Source organism: Ranitomeya variabilis, chromosome 5, assembly GCF_051348905.1.
Source record: "Ranitomeya variabilis isolate aRanVar5 chromosome 5, aRanVar5.hap1, whole genome shotgun sequence".
Classification (NCBI taxonomy): domain Eukaryota; kingdom Metazoa; phylum Chordata; class Amphibia; order Anura; family Dendrobatidae; genus Ranitomeya; species Ranitomeya variabilis.
Window position 1 is genome coordinate 447,406,747 of NC_135236.1, and position 21,448 is coordinate 447,428,194.

Consider the following 21,448-nt stretch of genomic DNA (forward strand, 5'->3'; position numbering starts at 1 on the left):
CAGCCATAAATCAAAAAGTGGTTCACATATAGATGAGGTTTAACTTACATGAATACAGTGACCGGTATCGTGTGCCTATGCTGCAACCCCGACAGCGCCGTTTCGCCGCTCAGGCTTCTTCCATATGGGGGCAAGTGTGCTGTGTATGGGAAAGTGCTCTTTATAAATGGCAAAAATCAGCCTAAGTGCTGCGAACAGCTGATAGCTACGGTCGCGTCCCGGATGTTATACGGCGCATGCGCTGGTTATGCGCCGCTCATGCAAAGTAAGTGGCTTTCCAAATCCCGCCCCTGACACGCAAGCGTGTAACGCTCGCGTCATCCTGTGGGCGGGGCTGGAAGTCACTGAGTGGCCAAATCCAGGGCATGCGCACTAATCCAAATATGCGATCAATGTATACAAGTATCACTGCTAAAGGTAAGTATCGCTGCTAAAAAATTGCAGCTTGTGAAAGACGTGATGAAATATGAAAAATAAATATAATTCATATATCTTACCATAAATTATACCAAAATATAAAGATAATAATCCTAATATGTATATGAAGAAAGAAAAATTGCACAGCTACGTAGTGTATTGCACAGGAACGTAGTATATTGGTCAGCCACGTAGTATATAGCAAAGCCACGTAGTATATAACATAGCCACGTAGTATATAACATAGTCACGTAGTATATAACATAGCCACGGAGTATATTGCACATGCACATAGTATATTGCACAGCCACGTAGTATATTGTGGAGGCACGTAGTATATTGCACAGCCCAAATAGTATATTGCACAGCCATGTAGTGTATAACAGAGCCACGTAGTATATTGCACAGTCAACGTAGTATATAACAGAACCGACACAGCCACATAGTATATTGCACAGCTACTTAGTATATAACACAGAGCACGTAGTATATTGCACAGCCCACGTAGTATATTGGACAGTCACGTTGTATATTGCACAGTCACATTGTATATTGCCCAGCTACATAGTATATAGCACAGAGATGTAGTATATAACAGAGCCCACGCAGTATGTAACACAGCCCACGTAATATATAGCAATGTGGGCACAATATGCGTGGTTAAAAAAGACTTAAAATAAAAAATAAACATATATAAAAAATAAACATATACTCACCTTCCGAAGGCCCCTTGAAGTCCTGGCGCCTGTGTGCGGTGCACGCGGCAGCTTCCGGTCCCAGGGTTGGTATGAGCGCAGGACCTGTGATGACGTCGCGGTCACATGACCGTGACGTTATGGAAGGTCCTTCTCGCATAGCATCCTTGGCACCGGAACCTGCCGCTTGCACTGCCAAGGACAGTGCATGACGTCGGAGGGTGAGACTAACCTTTTTTTATTATTATTATTATTATTATTATTTGTAACTTTAGATCTTTTTACTATTGATGCTGCATACGCAACATCAATAGTAAAAAGTTGGTCACACAGGGCTAATAGCTGCGTTAACGGAGTGCGTTACACCGCGGCATAACGCAGTCCATTAACGCTGCCATTAACCTTGTGTGAGGGCTGACTGGAGAGGAGTATGGAGCGGGCACTGACTGCGGGGAGTATGGAGCGGCCATTTTGCCGCCAGACTGTGCCCGTCGCTGATTGGTCGTGGCTGTTTTGCCACGACCAATCAGCGACTTGGGATTTCCGTTACAGACAGACGGAAGTTACCCTTAGACAATTATATAGTAGATTCTTGCAAAGCTTGATCATTTTCTTTTGTACCTATAGTATAAGATAAAATGTGGTCACTGCTTAGCATCTCTGTTAGACGTCAAGTCACTTATTAAAAAAATATAAATTTAAGGATATCCTTTATTTATTTATTTTTTTTAATTGCCACATCGTTAAAGTGAACCTGTCAGCAGGATTATGCAGTGTAACCTACAGAAAATGTCACATTGGATACTGATTACAGTGATACATTGGTTGATGAAATCCGTCTTGTGGTTGTTGTGTAATCTGTACTTTCAGTTTTGAGTTGATAGGATTCTCGTGCTCCGGGGCGGCTTCATGTGGTGCTCTGATTAGGTATTCATACTGATGGCTTATGACAGGTCACTGATCCCTCAGTGACCTGCTCCCCTATTTTACATACTGAATATTGTATGGATTGAAAAAACAAAAATCACATTCAGCAGGCAGGAGGTGGCGCCTGCGCTGCAGCATAATCACATTAAATAAATAACACACAGTGTACCCACAGTTGGTTAAAAAATTCTTTCCATCGTATTGTCTCTCAAAAAAAAGGAGGTAACTTAATAAAATTTAAAAATATTAAAACCACCAGGGTGCGCTGTGCCCGATTGCAATGAAAAAACCACTGCACAAGCATATACCAAGACAATGCAATACCACACGGACCAAAAGAAAAAGAATATATACAAAGCGTAGGAATATTAAAATACGGCTTTATTTAAGGAAATGCCAAATAGTTTACATAATCAGGAAGAATACACAGTTTTTGTTTTTTTGTTAAAAAATATATAAACAAACACAACCGCGCAGCAACAGGATTATAGGGCTGTATATATTAACCAGCAATATGACCCACAATACCAGGATTCTTTAGGGGCTGTACATTACGTACTATAAAGTGCAAGTAAGGGGGAAACCGAACATGTAAAATTATCTTCATATAAAAAATATAAAATATTTTGATGATGTGCACATTACTCACATAATAATATAAAGTGCAATAGTATATAATGTGTGCTACACAAGTGAAACTAAAATCAAGTAAAACTAAAATCAGCCAATGTGTACAAAATTATATATGGGGAAGGGGTTATTATAACCCTATAATGTAGATCACAAAACCTCAAATAAAGTGCACTCAGAAAAAAGTGACACAGTGCAAACCTACTCCAATTCAGTGATGTGCACACTTGCAAGCAGTACCAGATTTAAAAAGTGATGCCGTCCACCCAATTAAGCATACCTCAGTATGCAACTGTACAGCCACAATAAAGCAAATGTTACCTATGCCTGGGTTTTTTTTTCCTGTACCAGCGCGTGCCCGACGCGCGTTTCGGAATTATCCTTCGTCACCCCCTGACGAAGGATAATTCCGAAACACGCGTCGGGCACGCGCTGGTACAGGAAAAAAAACCCCAGGCATAGGTAACATTTGCTTTATTGTGGCTGTACAGTTGCATACTGAGGTATGCTTAATTGGGTGGACGGCATCACTTTTTAAATCTGGTAGTGCTTGCAAGTGTGCACATCACTGAATTGGAGTAGGTTTGCACTGTGTCACTTTTTTCTGAGTGCACTTTATTTGAGGTTTTGTGATCTACATTATAGGGTTATAATAACCCCTTCCCCATATATAATTTTGTACACATTGGCTGATTTTAGTTTTACTTGATTTTAGTTTCACTTGTGTAGCACACATTATATACTATTGCACTTTATATTATTATGTGAGTAATGTGCACATCATCAAAATATTTTATATTTTTTATATGAAGATAATTTTACATGTTCGGTTTCCCCCTTACTTGCACTTTATAGTACGTAATGTACAGCCCCTAAAGAATCCTGGTATTGTGGGTCATATTGCTGGTTAATATATACAGCCCTATAATCCTGTTGCTGCGCGGTTGTGTTTGTTTATATATTTAAAAAAAAACAAAAAACTGTTTTCTTCCTGATTATGTAAACTATTTGGCATTTCCTTAAATAAAGCCGTATTTTAATATTCCTACGCTTTGTATATATTCTTTTTCTTTTGGTCCGTGTGGTATTGCATTGTCTTGAGCATAATCACATGTATAATATGTATTAAATTGTTTTATTTGCTGATATAAATTTATTCAGAAAAAAAATCTGTCTCAAAATGGCCCGGCCACGCCTGCGCAGTAGCATCTATGACAGTGCCATTTTGAGACAGAATTTTTTTTCTGAATAAATTTATATCAGGAAATAAAATTATTAAAATGCAAGTTATACATGCCATCATGCGGTAGCGCAGGTGCCACCACCTGCCTGCTGAATGTGATTTTTTTTTTTCAATCTATATAATTATCAGTATGTAAAATAGGGGGGCAGATCCCCGAGGGATCAGTGACCTGTCATAAGCCATCAGTATGAACACCTAACCAGAGAACCACATGAAGGCCCCCACAGAACAAGAATCTCATTAACTCAAAACTGAAAATAAAGATTAAACAACAACAATCACAAGACAAATTTCATCAACAGAGATATCATTTTAATCAGTATAACGGCGCCGACCTGACACTGTAGGTTACTCAGTACAGTCCTGCTGACAGGTTCCGTTTAAGGTTACGCTTACGCAGAGTACTTTGCAATATCTACTATATAATTGTCTAAGGGTCACTTCCGTCTGTCTGTCTGTCACGGATATTCATTGGTCGCGGCCTCTGTCTGTCATGAAAATCCAAGTCGCTGATTGGTCGTGGCAAAACGCCCACGACCATTGATACGACCAATCAGCGACGGGCACAGTCCGGCGGCAACATGGCCGCTCCTTCCTCCCCGCAGTCAGTGCTCGCTCCATACTCCCCTCCAGTCAGCGCTCACACAGGGTTAATGCCAGCATTAATGGACCGCGGTGTAAAGCACTCCATTAACGCAGCTATTAACCCTGCATGACCAACTTTTGATGCTGCCTATGCAGCATCAATAGTAAAAAGATCTGTTACAAATAATAATAATAAAAAAGGTTATTCTCACCCTCCGACGTGGCGCGGTGTCCTCGGCAGTGCAAGCGGCAGGTTCCGGTGCCAAGGATTCTACGCGAGAAGGACCTGCCATGACGTCACGGTCATGTGACCACGACATCATCACAGGTCCTGCGCGCAAATGACCTGCCATGACGTCACGGTCATGTGACTGCGACGTCATCACAGGTCCTGCGCTCATACCAACCCTGGGACCGGAAGCTGCCGCGTGCACCGTACACAGGCGCCAGGACTTCAACAGCACTTCGGAAGGTGAGTATGTGTTTATTTTTTATTTTACGTCACTGGGCAATATACTACGTTACTGGGCAATATACTACATACTACGTGGCTGGGCAATATACTACGTGGGCTGTGCAATATACTACGTGGACATGCATATTCTAGAATACCCAATGCGTTAGAATCGGGCCACCATCTAGTGAATAAATAAAAAGCATGAAAATCCAGCACGTTACAGGCAAGACAACCTAAACTCATGCAACCTGTTCGCTTTTGTTATTGCACAGAGCAATTCTAAAGGATAAGAAATGAACAAAAGCCCTCACCCAAACACTAAAGCACAGAGGAAGCCAATATTCTAGGTAGAATAAGTAAAATCATTCTTTCACATTGAACCGGTAACAGTTTAAAATGCCGATAGTCAAATCTAAATTACATTTAGAACTTGAACATATTTTATGAGGAGTCCATTAGGAACTCAATATTGGGTACAGATAAAGAAGAAACCGTATCAAAAAGTAAAAATGTTACTTATTACACGTCATTACATATCTGCCACATGTACACATCTTACCTCTGCTGCTATATTCCCCAAAGTATCAAGTCCGAGTTGTCGGAGAGAAATAAAGTGACTATGAGCAGACAGTAACAAGAAGCGGAGACATGTCCGATTAGCTGCCAGAAGTTTAACGTTGCTTTCTTCAAAGGAAAGATTCCGCAAAATTACTGCTATCTGGAGAACACGTTGTCCTTCAATATCATTAATGCCCAGCTTTCTAGGAGGATGAAATAAGGAGTCCCATAAGGACTCTGGAGATGTACCTTCTGCAAAACAAAATATATAAACTAGTGTAGAAAAAAAAAATACATGTACAAATACAAAAGATGATAGGGCTGTCCTACAATTCCAAGTAGTAAAGAACTAGCTATGCTGCGTCAAAACATTTACATTCTAAAATATAACATCTGTGAAACAGAATGCTAAGTAGTGGTTTTATTATTGTATTCGGCTTAAATTGTACAAAACTTATCAATTTTGTAACAATTTTCAAGGTAATTTTTTTGGGAAAAGAAAAACAGCAAAATATACCTCCCCAGTCTGATAATATCAACTCAAAGCTCTCTGTCTGTTTTATCTTTGCTGGTTACCAAAGATGAGGGGATTCCCACATCACTGTTTCATTTATTAGGTCAATTCATGTACAGTAGCTACACATGCAAGGCACTGCAAGTGTAGCTTAATAAAACTGAAAACTGCCTTATTTGTATCTTTTTCCTGTTTGTTTATTAAACTACTTAAAAATTTATTTTAAATAGAAAAAAGGCACTAATCATATATTACATGGGTATCTATCTATCTATTTACCCCATATCTCTCTATATATTTGCACACCTTTAACACCTAAAATCTTTAATTTCTATTTTGCATTCTGTTTAGGGATGTGTCACACAGATGGCTCAGCCTCCACCTGAGGTTGTAAAACAGTTAAATGCTGCTATCAATCACCGACAGTGGGGTTTAACACACACCAGACAGAAGTGCATCATTCATACGGCCCATGTCACGTGATCACGAGGAGCCGAGAGGTTGACATAACAGCTGAGGGTCTGCTGAAGATCCACATGCTTTTCCTTACAATACTCTTAGTAGGTGTTCATAGAAGATTGTTATTTCTGCTATACATACACAAGTGTATAGAAGAAGCAATCGGATGATTGTTTACTAGTACCCTTAGAACTAAGCTGCAAAGTTTCATTTAAAAAAAAAAAATGTAAAAAAAAAAAAGTATGAAAAAAAAAGTTCAAATCAAAAAGGGGGTTTTGATGCATTAAAAATGAAACAAAAAAACCACACATTTGGTATTGCTCTTTACAGAAATGTCCGATGTATCAAAATAGCTAACACATTAATCCAATCTGTAAATGGCGCAACAAGAAAAAAATAAAAGTGCCAGAATTATGTGGGTTTTTGGCAGCTGCAACATTGTAATAAAATGCAATAAGAGGTGATCAAAACATTGCATCTACCCCAAAATGGTATCGATAAAAACATCAGCTCAGTGAGCAAAAAATAAGCCCTCACTTAGCCCCAGATCCCAAAATATAAAAATATTAGGGGTCTCAGAAAATGGTGACAAGCAAAATAATTTTTTCTTACAAATTTCTCCCCAACGTAAAACCTATATATGTTGGGGAGGAAAAAACGAAAGCACAAAAACAGAAAATCGCCAGGTCATAAAGGGGTTTATTAAAACTTCCCTAGCATCTTATTGCGTACATGCTTATTCACATCAAGTTTTTACATCCAGTAGGAAGGTACTGTTTTTCTTTTCCAATAAAAAAATTACCTTGAAAATTGTCAAAAAAAAAATCAAAGGTTTGTTGGATGGTAGGGGGAGTCAGGTGGTTATATAACCAATGATGCACAGGAGCTTATTAAGGCCATGGTTTTAGTTGACACAGGACAAAACTGGCGGCAGGTTTTCTTTTCAGCTGATTGCAATAGTATAACCACCCCTTAAGCATGTTGTTTCACAGGTATGTTTTTTTTTTTTTGTAATATAAATGTTTTCATATGCTTAATAGCTGGTTCTTTATAAAAAAAAAATAAATAAAAAAAAGAGTATTTTTGTGTGTGTTTTTTTATTTTATTATTCCACTTCTAAGTCAGCTGCAGGCTGGTATTTTTAGGCTGGGAAGGACCCAATAGCCAGGAACCTTACTGGCCTGATAATATAAGCTCAGACCAATCACAGTGATTGCTGTATGTGTTCAAAGATGTTTGGTCCCGGGTTGGCTAGCTGTAAAGATGTTTGGTCCCGGGTTGGCTAGCTGTAAAGATGTTTGGTCCCGGATTGGCTAGCTGTAAAGATGTTTGGTCCCGGGTTGGCTAGCTGTAAAGATGTTTGGTCCCGGGTTGGCTAGCTGTAAAGATGTTTGGTCCCGGGTTGGCTAGCTGTAAAGATGTTTGGTCCCGGGTTGGCTAGCAGTAAAGATGTTTGGTCCCGGGTTGGCTAGCTGTAAAGATGTTTGGTCCCGGGTTGGCTAGCTGTAAAGATGTTTGGTCCCGGGTTGGCTAGCTGTAAAGATGTTTGGTCCCGGGTTGGCTAGCTGTAAAGATGTTTGGTCCCGGGTTGGCTAGCTGTAAAGATGTTTGGTCCCGGGTTGGCTAGCTGTAAAGATGTTTGGTCCCGGGTTGGCTAGCTGTAAAGATGTTTGGTCCCGGGTTGGCTAGCTGTAAAGATGTTTGGTCCCGGGTTGGCTAGCTGTAAAGATGTTTGGTCCCGGGTTGGCTAGCTGTAAAGATGTTTGGTCCCGGGTTGGCTAGCTGTAAAGATGTTTGGTCCCGGGTTGGCTAGCTGTAAAGATGTTTGGTCCCGGGTTGGCTAGCTGTAAAGATGTTTGGTCCCGGGTTGGCTAGCTGTAAAGATGTTTGGTCCCGGGTTGGCTAGCTGTAAAGATGTTTGGTCCCGGGTTGGCTAGCTGTAAAGATGTTTGGTCCCGGGTTGGCTAGCTGCAAAGATGTTTGGTCCCGGGTTGGCTAGCTGTAAAGATGTTTGGTCCCGGGTTGGCTAGCTGTATGGTATGTCTCCGATGTAGGTGCAGTGAAAATTTAAATCAAACAGGTTTGGCGCAATGCAGTAAGGCACTGCATCCCTCGACCCGCATGTATGTGACTTTGCATTTAGGGATTGTTCAACTTTGGTACCAATATTAGTTTACTTACACAATATATTTTAGACTAAAAAAAAAACAAAAAAAAAAACAATCGGTCTTCATTACAAATTTGGGGTCATTTTGCTTTTACAGGCTCTTTATTTCTCTGCACATTCAACTTTGATGTCTTCTGTGGCCATAAAGCAGCTGAGAGGAGCTTAGAAAAAGACAGATTAAAAAAAAAAGTGTTACATCCATCAGTGATCTTGTTCTGACAGTCTAACAAGAAAATGTCTAACTTTTTATCTGTTTTTTTCAGAGATCCTCACCCGATTAAGGCCACAAACTAAGCTAAGGTTGAGTTGAATGTGCAGAGGAAAAACCTTTTAAAGCAAGATGTGTAATGAAAACCAAATGCAAAAATGTTTTTAGCATAAAATACATGCATTTATGTAAAAAATAAATAATAATGTATCCCTAAAATGTGGAAAAACCTTTTAATTTTATATTGCATTTAAAAGGCAAATGAAGAAGGATACAAATCTAGTGTGACAGTATGAACATCTGGTCATTACAAAGCAAAACTGTGCTGTAAAGATGAATACATTTTGTTTATGTAGTTTTCTACAGATGAATAGAGAATCCCACCTTGAGATCTGCACTTGTCATATATGAGGTCACGTACTTCATTATCATCAACAATATCCTTCCAGAACTAAAAGGGGAATAAAAAAAAACATTAACGATATATAAAGAACTAAAGTCAGAATTATCAGCACAAAAAAACAACAACTTTGAATTTTATGTTTCAGCACAAGCTTCCACCCCCTCTCATCTCATCACATTCGGATAGCCATAACTTTTTACAGGAACTACCGGATGACAGGCCTGGGTGCCTAGATTAGGCCTTTTGGGTGCCCCGCCTCTCAAAAGGGAGCCTGTCAGCAGGATTGTGCACGGTAATCAGTGGTTGTTTAATCTTTATTTTCAGTTTTGAGCTAATGATATGCTCGTGCTCTGGGGCGGGGCTGGAGTCGAGGTAGTGGGGGGCTTCATGTGGTGCTCTGCTTAGGTATTCATCTGTATGGCTTCTGACAGGTTACGGATCCCTCAGTGACTTGTCCCCTAGTAGTTTACATAATGATTTTATATACATAGTGCGTGTGTGTGTATATATGTGTGTGTGTGTGTGTGTGTGTGTGTGTGTGTGTGTGTGTGTGTGTGTGTGTGTGTGTGTGTGTGTGTGTGTGTGTGTGTGTGTGTGTGTATATATATAATATCTATATATCTATATCTATCTATCTATCTATCTATCTATAATCACCAAAGATAAAAATACGAGCGGCACAATCTTTACTCCGAGACTCTATCCAGGGTCTATGGCCAGATGTCACTCATCCATATGCCGCTGACTTACGACTTCGGGTGCTCCTCCAGAAAAAAGACTTCTATGTATATAATCTTTATAAGGACAACAATGAGGGCACTAACCAGTCTACAAAAAGTCACTTCTTTATTCACAACAATATCCAGATAAAATTCATGGCCGGGGGAGAAGGAGTCGAAGCTCGTGCGAGCAGGGGAGGACGACGGCCGTTTCGCGTTGTGCCTGCGCTTCTACGGGTCGTGACTTTTTGAAGACTGGTGAGTGCCCTCATTGTTGTCCATATAAAGATTATAAATATATATATATATATATATATATATATATATATATATATATATATATATATATATATATATATATATATATACACACACACACACAAACACACACGTGTATATATATACTATATCTATATATACACATACATACATACACATACAGTTATATGAAAAAGTTTGGGCACCCCTATTAATCTTAAGCTTAATGTTTTATAAAAATTGTTTTTTTTGCAAAAGCTATTTCAGTTTCATATATCTAATAACTGTTGGACACAGTAATGTTTCTGCCTTGAAATGAGGTTTATTGTACTAACAGAAAATGTGCAATCTGCATTCAAACAAAATTTGACAGGTGCATAAGTATGGGCACCTCACCAGAAAAGTGACATTAATAATAAGTAGATCCTCCTTTTGCAAAAATAACAGCCTCTAGTCGCTTCCTGTAGCTTTTAATGAGTTCCTGGATCCTGGATGAAGGTATTTTTGACCATTCCTCTTTACAAAACAATTCCAGTTCAGCTAAGTTTGATGGTCGCCGAGCATGGACAGCCCTCTTCAAATGATCCCACAGATGTTCAATGATATTCAGGTCTGGGGACTGGGATGGCCATTCCAGAACAGTGTAATTGTTCCTCTGCATGAATGCCTGAGCAGATTTGGAGCGGTGTTTTGGATCATTGTCTTGCTGAAAGATCCATCCCCTGCGTAACTTCAACTTTGTCACTGATTCATGAACATTATTGTCAAGAATCTGCTGATACTGAGAGGAATCCATGCCATCCTCAACTTTAACAAGATTCCCGGTGCCGGCATTGGCCACACAGCCCCAAATCATGATGGAACCTCCACCAAATTTTACTGTGGGTAGCAAGTGTTTTTCTTGGAATGCTGTGTTTTTTTGCCGCCATGCATAACGCCTTTTTGTATGACCAAACAACTCAATCTTGGTTTCATCAGTCCACAGGACCTTTTTCCAAAAAGAAATTGGCTTCTCCAAATGTGCTTTTGCATACCTCAGCCGACTCTGTTTGTGGCGTGCTTGCAGAAACGGCTTCTTTCGCATCACTCTCCCATACAGCTTCTCCTTGTGCAAAGTGCGTGGTATAGTTGACCGATGCACAGTGACGCAAGTTGATGCTGCAGCTCTCTGGAGGTGGTCTGAGGATTGTCCTTGACTGATCTCACCATTCTTCTTCTCTGCCTTTCTGATGTTTTTCTTGGCCTGCCACTTCTGGCCTTAACAAGAACTGTACCTGTGTTCTTCCATTTCCTTACTATGTTCCTCACAGTGGAAATATCTCTGAGACAGCTTTTTGTATCCTTCCCTTGAACAACTATGTTGAATAATCTTTGTTTTCAGATCATTTGACAGTTTTTTTGAGGAGCCCATGATGCCACTCTTCAGAGGAGATTCAAACAGGAGAACAACTTGCAAGTGGCCACTTTAAGTAGCTTTTCTCATGATTGCATACACCTAGCTATGAAGTTCAAAGCTCAATGAGGTTACAAAACCAAAAAAGTGCTTTAGTAAGTCAGTAAAAAGTAGGTTGGAGTATTTAAAACAAGAAAATGATAAGGGTGCCCATACTTACGCACCTGTCAAATTTTGTTTGAATGCAGATTGCACATTTTCTGTTAGTACAATAAACCTCATTTCAAGGCAGAAACATTACTGTGTCCAACAGTTATTAGATATATGAAACTGAAATAGCTGTTGCAAAAAAAAAACAATTTTTATAAAACATTAAGCTGAAGATTAATAGGTGTGCCCAAACTTTTTCATATAACTGTATGTGTATGTATATATAGATCTATATATATAATTGTCTAGGGGTCACTTCCGTCTGTCTGTCACGGATATTCATTGGTCGCGGCCTCTGTCTGTCACGGAAATCCAAGTCGCTGATTGGTCCCGGCAAAACGCCCATGACCAATCAGCGACGGGGACATCCCAGCAACGAAATGGCCACTGCTTACTGCCCTGCACACAGTGTCCTGTCCATACTCCAGTCAGTGCTCACACAGGGTTAATGGCAGAGTTAACGGACCACATTATGCTGCGGGTAACACACTCCGTTAACGCTGCTATTAACCCTGTGTGACCAACTTTTTACTATTGATGCCTATGCAGCATCAATAGTAAAAACATCTAATGTTAAAAATAATAATAATAAAAAAATGGTTATTCTCACCTTCCGACGTGGCCCGCTATCCTCGGCAGTGCAAGCGGCAGGTTCCGGTGCCAAGGATACTATGCGAGAAGGACCTGCCATGACGTCACAGTCATGTGACCGTGATGTCATCACAGGTCCTAAGAGCATAGCAACCCTGGGACCGGAAGCTGCCGCGTGCAACGCACACAGGCTCCTGGACTTCAAGGGGCCTTCGGAAGTGTATGTTTATTTTTTATTTTAATTATTTTTTTACCACGCATATAGTGCCCACATTGCTATATACTGCGTGGGCTGTGTTACATACTGCGTGGGCTCTGTTATATACTACATCTCTGCGCTATATGCTATGTAGCTGGGCAATATACTAAATCGCTGTGCTTTCTACTACGTAACCTGTGTTATATACTCCAAGCAGTGTTATATACTACGTGGCTGTGCAATATACTACGTGGCTGTGCAATATACTACGTGGCTGTGCAATATACTACGTGGCTGTGCAATATACTACGTGGCCTGTGCTATATACTACCTACATCTTCTAGAATACCCGATACGTTAGAATCGGGCCACCATCTAGTATGTGTATATATGTGTGCGTGTGTGTATGTATATATATATATATATATATATATATATATATATATATATATATATATATATATATATATATATATATATATATATATATATATATTTTATACATATATATATTTTATACATATATATATTTTATACATATACACACACTAGATGGTGGCCCGATTCTAACGCATTGGGTATTCTGGAATATGTATGTAGTTTATTTATGAAGTTTTCAGAGTAATGAAATGTATACAAAGGATTCGTCCCGACCAATTAGCGAAGCGCGTTTCAAACTCCACACCAATTTGCGGGCGGACTGCGACTGTCGCGGATTGGCCCCCCTCTTTAACACATACCACGATTCATGAGGCACAGATACAGCAAAGAAATATACCACAGCCAAGTAGCATATAACAAAGCCCACGTAGTATATAGCACAGCCACGTAGTATATTGCAGAGACGTAGTATATAACACTGCCCATGCAGTATATAACCCAGGCCACGTAATAGAGCACAGCCACGTAATATATACCACAGCCCACGCAGTATCCAACACAGCCCACGCAGTATCCAACACAGCCCACGCAGTATCCAACACAGCCCACGCAGTATCCAACACAGCCCACGCAGTATCCAACACAGCCCACGCAGTATCCAACACAGCCCACGCAGTATCCAACACAGCCCACGCAGTATCCAACACAGCCCACGCAGTATCCAACACAGCCCACGCAGTATCCAACACAGCCCACGCAGTATCCAACACAGCCCACGCAGTATCCAACACAGCCCACGCAGTATCCAACACAGCCCACGCAGTATCCAACACAGCCCACGCAGTATCCAACACAGCCCACGCAGTATCCAACACAGCCCACGCAGTATCCAACACAGCCCACGCAGTATCTAACACAGCCCACGCAGTATCCAACACAGCCCACGCAGTATCCAACACAGCCCACGCAGTATCCAACACAGCCCACGCAGTATCCAACACAGCCCACGCAGTATCCAACACAGCCCACGCAGTATCTAACACAGCCCACGCAGTATCTAACACAGCCCACGCAGTATCTAACACAGCCCACGCAGTGTCTAGCAATGTGGGCACCATATCCTTGTTAAAAAAAAGAATTAAAATAAAAAAGTTATACAGTCACCTTCGGTTGGCCCCCGGATTCAGCCCAGGCGTTTACCGATGCTCCTCGCGACGCTCCGGTCCCAAGAGTGCATAGCGGTCTCGCAAGATGATGACTTCGTCATCATCTCGTGAGATTGCAATGCATGGACCAGAATGTCGCGAGGAGCGGGAAAGGCCTTGGCTGGATCCGGGGTCCGACAGAAATTGAGAATAGCACAATTTTTTATTATTTTTAACATTAGATCTTTTTACTATTGATGCTGCATAGGCAGCATCAATAGTAAAAAGTTGGTCACACAACCCTGCATACCGCGGTCCGTTAATGCTGCCATTAACCCTGTGTGAGCGCTGACTGGAGGGGAGCATGGAGCAGGCACTGACGGCAGGGGAGTAGGGAGCGGCCATTTCGCGACTTGGGATTTCCGTGACAGACAGACGGAAGTGACCCTTAGGCAATTATATAAAAATATTATATATATATATATATATATATATATATATATATATATATATATATATATATATATACACACATACACACACATACATATATATGTATACATACATATATATACACATATATATATATATATATATATATATATATATATATATATATATATATATATTATATACACACACATATATACATACACACACACTACGGTTATAAAGTTTAGGGTCACCGAGACAATTTTGAATTTTCCATGAAAACACATACTTTTATTAATCAACTGGGTTGCCAAATGAATTGAAAATCTAGTCCAGACATTGACAAGGTTCGAAAAAGATTTTTACTTGAAATAATAATTTTCTCCTTTAATCTTTGCTTTCGTCAAAGAATGCTCCCTTTGCAGCAATTCCAGCATTGCAGACCTTTGGCATTCTAGCAGTTAATTTGCTGAGGTAATCTGGAGAAATTTCACCCCATGCTTCCAGAAGCCCCTCACACAAGTTGGTTTGGCTTGATGGGCACTTTTTGCGTACCATATGGTCAAGCTGCTCCCACAACAGCTCAATGGGGTTGAGATCTGGTGACTGCGCTGGCCACGCCATTACAGATAGAATACCAGCTGCCTGCTTCTTCCCTAAATAGTTCTTGCATAATTTGGACGTGTGCTTTGGGTCATTGTCCTGTTGTAGGATGAAATTGGCTCCAATCAAGCGCTGTCCACAGGGTATGGCATGGCGTTACAAAATGGAGTGAAAGCCTTCCTTATTCAAAATCCCTTTTACCTTGTACAAATCTCCCACTTTACCAGTACTAAAGCAATTCCAGACCATCACATTACCTCCACCATGCTTGACAGATGGCGTCAGGCACTCTTCTAGCATCTTTTCAGTTGTAGCATCTCACAAATGTTCTTCTGTGTGATCCAAACACCTCAAACTTGGATTTGTCTGTCCATAACACTTTTTTCCAATCTTCATCGGACAAAGGTCTGTGTTCTTTTGCCCATATTAATCTTTTTCTTTTATTAGCGCACTCCGATATGGCTTTTTCTTTACCACTCTGCCCTGAAGGCCAGCATCCAGGAGTGCCTCTTCACTGTAGACGTTGACACTGGCGTTTTGCTTGTACTATTTAATGAAGCTGCCAGTTGAGGACTTGTGAGGCGTCGATTTCTCAAACTACAGACTCTAATGTACTTATCTTGTTGCTCAGTTGTGCAGCGGGGCCTCCCACTTCTTTCTAGTCTGGTTAGAGTGGTTAGAGCTTGTTTGTGCTCTCCTCTGAAGGGAGTAGTACACACTGTTGTAGGAAATCTTCAGTTTCTTGGCAATTTCTTGCCTGGAATAGCCTTCATTTCTAAGAACAAGAATAGACTGTCGAGTTTCACATGAAAGGTCTTTTTTTCTGGCGATTTTGAGAGTTTAATGGAACCAACAAATGTAATGCTCCAGATTCTCAACTAGCTCAAAGGAAGGTCAGGTTTATAGGTTCTCTAATCAGCCAAACTGTTTTCAGCTGTGCTAACATACTTGCACAAGGGTTTTCAAGGGTATTCTAACCATACATTAGCCTTCTTACACAGTTAGCAAACACAAAGTACCAAAAGAACACTGGAGTGATGGCTCTTGGAAATGGGACTCTATACACCTATGAAGATATTGCATTACAAACCAGACGTTCGCAACTAGAATAGTCATTTACCACATTAACAATGTATAGAGTGTATTTATGAATCATTTAATGTTAGCTTCATTGTAAAAAACTGCTTTTCTTTCAAAAATAAGGACATTTCTAAGTGACCCTAAACTTTGGAACGGTAGTGTAGCTTGGAGAAAAAAAAAAAAAACCTTCTGCAGGCAGGCGGAGGCACCTGCACTGGTGTCTGATCACATATCTACTGTGCACATAAATAATTTGATGTAATTCTGATATTCATAAAAAAAAAAAACATCTGTTTGAAAATGGTGCTGGCCACGCCTGTGCAGGAGGAGCTATCAGCAATCGCTGATAGCTGCTACTGTACAGGCGCAGCCATCTTGGAGCAGGAATTTTTTTTCTCTAGCAAGATGGCATCGCCGATGCCTGTGCAGTAGCAGCTACTGGTGATCTGATAGCTGCTACTATGCAGGCACAACTGACGCCATTTTCAAACGGATTTTATTTAAATGAATATAAGGATTACATCAAATAAATGAATTATATGCACAATAGATATGCGATCATGCTGCAGCGCAAGCGCCGCCACCGCCTGCCTGCAGAAGGGTTTTTATAATGTTCATCATGTAAACTAGGCGGCAAGTCAGAAGCCATACACAGGAATACCTAAGCAAAAGCCAACAAAAATCTGAGTGACATCATATTTCAAAATATTGGTACATATTCAATAATAATATCATCACTACTGATAGGACTAGTAAATGGCCAATCATCAATTACCAAACTAACAACCAAACGAACAAAGGATGATTTAAAGGCCCAAGTATGATGAAAAAATATATTTTTATTAGACACAATTAAAAATACAAAAGTGAAATAGTGGATGAGACCACAGTGCATATAGACAACAAAACCGGGATGGGTGAACCGCGGCTGTAAATAATAATAAATTACAAATACATTTGTGCAAAAATGCACATAAATAGATTCACAGTACACAAATCATTCTGTTACCCCCATATATAGCCAATATAATCAGTGTTTCTGCCGATGGTCATGGCTAGAATAAACACAAGAACGAATCAATTGAAAATCATGGAACATACCAAGTTAGAAAAGTACCAGACGCCCGTCCAGCTAACAGGGGGTGCAGAAAGGAGCCAGCAGTCACCACATCACCCCGATGCGCGTTTCGGCGCACAGCCTTCGTCAGGGGGCATGGAGACAATTGAATGTGTGCACCTTAAAAAGAGGGCCCGAACCAATGGCCGATAACCGGAAGTGATGGCATGTTACCATAGTATCGGACTGTTTTGGAAATGCCGCACAATTAACATCATAATAATAATGATGGTACAATTAACATAATAGTAATAATGATAGCACTACTGCCCAAAATTCACAAGAATAGTGCCAACCCACCCGGACGTCCCATTGTCTCTGGAGGGGGGAATTTCTTGGAACATGTCGGTCGGTGGATTGATTCTATCTTGCAACCAATCGTAGAGAGTCTTCCATCATTCCTGAAAGATACAGGCGCCTTCCTCAAATTGATAGATGGCATCCAGATTGACCCTGGGGCCGTCATGGTTGTAGCAGATGTTGAATCGCTTTACACCAGCATTAGGCACCCTGACGGTCTCAGGGCCATTAAATACTATCTAACTATGTCCAATTTTCCTATTTCTTTTCAAAACTTTATATTGGAGGTACTTGAGTTTTCCTTGACTCACAATTTTTTCACCTATATGGGGGTAACAGAATGATTTATGTACTGTGAATCTATTTATGTGCATTTTTGCACAAATGTATTTGTAATTTATTATTATTTACAGCCGCGGTTCACCCATCCCGGTTTTGTTGTCTATATGCACTGTGGTCTCATCCACTATTTCACTTTTGTATTTTTAATTGTGTCTAATAAAAATATATTTTTTCATCATACTTGGGCCTTTAAATCATCCTTTGTTCGTTTGGTTGTTACATGAATACCTAATCAGAGCACCATATGAAGGAACCCCCCCCACAAGCCCGCTCCGGAGCATGAACATATCATTAACTGAAAACTGAAGAAAAAGGTTAAACAACCACAACATGGATTTCATCAACCAAGGTATCATTTTAAATCAGTATAACGGTGCCGACCTGACACTGTCTGTAGGTTACTGTGCACAATCCTGCTGACAGGTTCCCTTTAATTCTGCAGCCTTTGTAATTGCTGGGGCTATCAGGGTAATTAAAATGGACCTTTCTATTCTGGATGATGCAACCAGTTTTTAATTTCGGCATCTATCACCCATAGAACCCACAAGCATTTCACAAAACACACAATCCAAACATCTAGCCAAAATGTATAGGTTACTGAAGCAGTTTCCACTATTACAGACACTACTAAATTCTACGGTAACACAATCAGGAAGAAAATCAAAAACTGTCTAATAGCAACACTGGCTCAGTAAAACGTAAATAATAATAACTAAATATTAATTGTAACTCAAAATTGACAATAAAACACTTGAATGATTTTGCTGAACTTGTAAAGATTTTTTTCCCGGCATTGTATTATTTATAGAGAAATATTATATAGCAAAGAGGAACTTAAGAGGCATTCAGTACATCCATTGGATCTTATGCAAGCAGCTAGTAGTATTACAACACATTTGTTATTTCCGAAAACGCAATTTATCCAGTCCTCTATTCTAATGGTGTTGTCCAACAACCCTCTTGTTGCAAATCATAGAAACATTTTAGGATAGTCACTTAAAACTTGAGGTTACCTGTACAAAATCACGGTCCGTTTTTTCCTTCCATTCATCACCAAACACTGCAGAAAATGTTCCCAGGGCTATTGAATAATAAACAGAATTAGGTCACAATAAATAAGGACAAGAAATTTTTCTTTTGTTTTTTTTTTTTTATAATGGATTAAAAAATTTTTTTTTCCCAAAATTAACATTCTTTGATAGAGAATTTTGCTGTCGGAACTTAGAGAATTCAAATTAATTTTTTTTTAACTCAAATAAATTTTTATTAAGAATAACATTACAATTAACATGTTACATTCTTGTTTTCAGTACAAAGTTTTCCCCCCAAATGAACCCCGCAATCCCAACTTATCCCGCCCCGCAATAAGACAGCCCACCTTGATTAATAGCTCCACACTCAAATCAATAGGATGACTATCCCCTCAGTTAAGACCATAGGCCACGTGTTATATTTTCACCAATTCAGGGTCTTGATTCACCCGGTCTCTAACAAACCTATCCCATGGCAAGCCACGGAGACCACAGCTTATCGAACATTTCAATTTTCCCTCTTTTCTGATAAAACCCCTTTTCCAGTTTCAGGCCCTGCTTCACATATTGGAGGAATTCTCTTCTTGAAGGCGGCTCGTCCTTAATCCAATTTCGCGCTATTACCTTCTGGGCCATATACAGCAATCTGGCAATAGCGGTCTTCAGGTTGTTATCCACTCCAATGTCATCCACGCACCCCAACAAGCACACCATCGGGTCCCTTGGCACCGTGCATCTATATGCTCCTTCCACACGACTCAAAACTACCAACCAAAAAGCAGCCAGTCTCGGACACGTTCACATCATCTATAATATAACGGTGGGAGCGTCACTCTGTCCGAAGCCTTTATAGACTGCACAAGCGCCGGCGCAGTCTGGACCCCACAGAGCGACGCTCCCAGGAGATCGCGGTATGCGTAAGCGCTGAACGCACACCGCGATCTCCAACGGAGAAGCAGGGACGAGCCAGGAGGCGGAGGGTGAGTATACTTACCTGTCCCGTTCCACCGACGCGATTCCGGGCCATGAATGTCCCCCTGCTCCCGGAATCGGCGCCTGCACAGTCCGCGCTTTCTGGCGCCATTTTATTGAAGACACATTGCAGTGTGTCTTCAAGAAAAGGCGCCGGAAAGCGCGGACTGCACAGGCGCCGATTCCGGCACCAGGAGGACACAGAAAATGGCACCGGAAATGAATGAGGTAGCGCAAGTAACAAATTGCTGTGCCATGAGGCTGTGGCACTTCATGCCACAGCTATTTGTTACTTACACCACCTGATTCATTTCCGCCGCCATTTTCTTGGTCCTGCTCCCGGAATCGGCGCCTGCGCAGTCCGCACTTTCCGGCGCCATTTTCTTGAAGACACATTGCAGTGTGTCTTCAAGAAAATGGCGCCGGAAAGCGCGGACTGCGCAGGCGCCGATTCCGGGAGCAGGACCAAGAAAATGGCGGCGGAAATGAATCAGGTGGCGACAGCCGCCGCACCCAGCACAGCCACCCACAGCCGCCGCACCCAGCACAGCCACCCACAGCCGCCGCACCCACCACAGCAACGCACAGCCGCCGCACCCAGCACAGCCACCCACAGCCGCCGCACCCACCACAGCCACGCACAGCCGCCGCACCCAGCACAGCCTGACCACACAGCCGCCGCACCCAGCACAGCCACCGCACCCAGCACAGCCACCCACAGCCGCCGCACCCAGCGCACCCAGCACAGCCGCCGCACCCAGCGCACCCAGCACACCCAGCACAGCCGCCCGCACCCAGCGCACCCAGCACAGCCACAGCACCCAGCGCACCCAGCACAGCCGCCCGCACCCAGCACAGCCGCCCGCACCCAGCACAGCCGCCGCACCCAGCGCACCCAGCACAGCCGCCCGCACCCAGCACAGCCGCCCGCACCCAGCACAGCCGCCCGCACCCAGCACAGCCGCCCGCACTGATGGGGGCGCAGGATGGAGCAGCACGTGATAGGATGGGGGCGCAGGATGGGAGCACATAACAGGATGGGGATGCAGGATGGAGCAGCACATGACACGGTGGAGCAGCACATGACAGGATGGGGATGCAGGATGGAGCAGCACATGACACGGTGGAGCAGCACATGACAGGATGGGGGCGCAGGATGGAGCAGCACATGACACGGTGGAGCAGCACATGACAGGATGGGGATGCAGGATGGAGCAGCACATGACACGGTGGAGCAGCACATGACAGGATGGGGGCGCAGGATGGAGCAGCACATGACACGGTGGAGCAGCACATGACAGGATGGGGGCGCAGGATGGAGCAGCACATGACACGGTGGAGCAGCACATGACAGGATGGGGGCGCATGATGGAGCAGCACATGACAGGATGGGAGCAGCACATACCAGGATG

General features: G+C 41.9%; 1 protein-coding gene across 4 annotated transcripts in view; it reads right to left on the reverse strand.

The window, feature by feature from the left end:
* Positions 1-21,448, reverse strand: part of ARID2 (AT-rich interaction domain 2) — a 132,506-nt gene that overhangs the window by 35,662 nt on the left and 75,396 nt on the right. For all 4 annotated transcript variants that reach the window (XM_077265400.1, XM_077265398.1, XM_077265397.1 and 1 more), the window contains exons 6-8: positions 19,047-19,114; positions 9,245-9,311; positions 5,514-5,764 (exon numbers count right to left, since the gene is read on the reverse strand). In XM_077265400.1, coding sequence (XP_077121515.1) covers positions 5,514-5,764; positions 9,245-9,311; positions 19,047-19,114 — 386 coding nt within the window. The remainder of the gene's footprint in view (positions 1-5,513; positions 5,765-9,244; positions 9,312-19,046; positions 19,115-21,448) is intronic.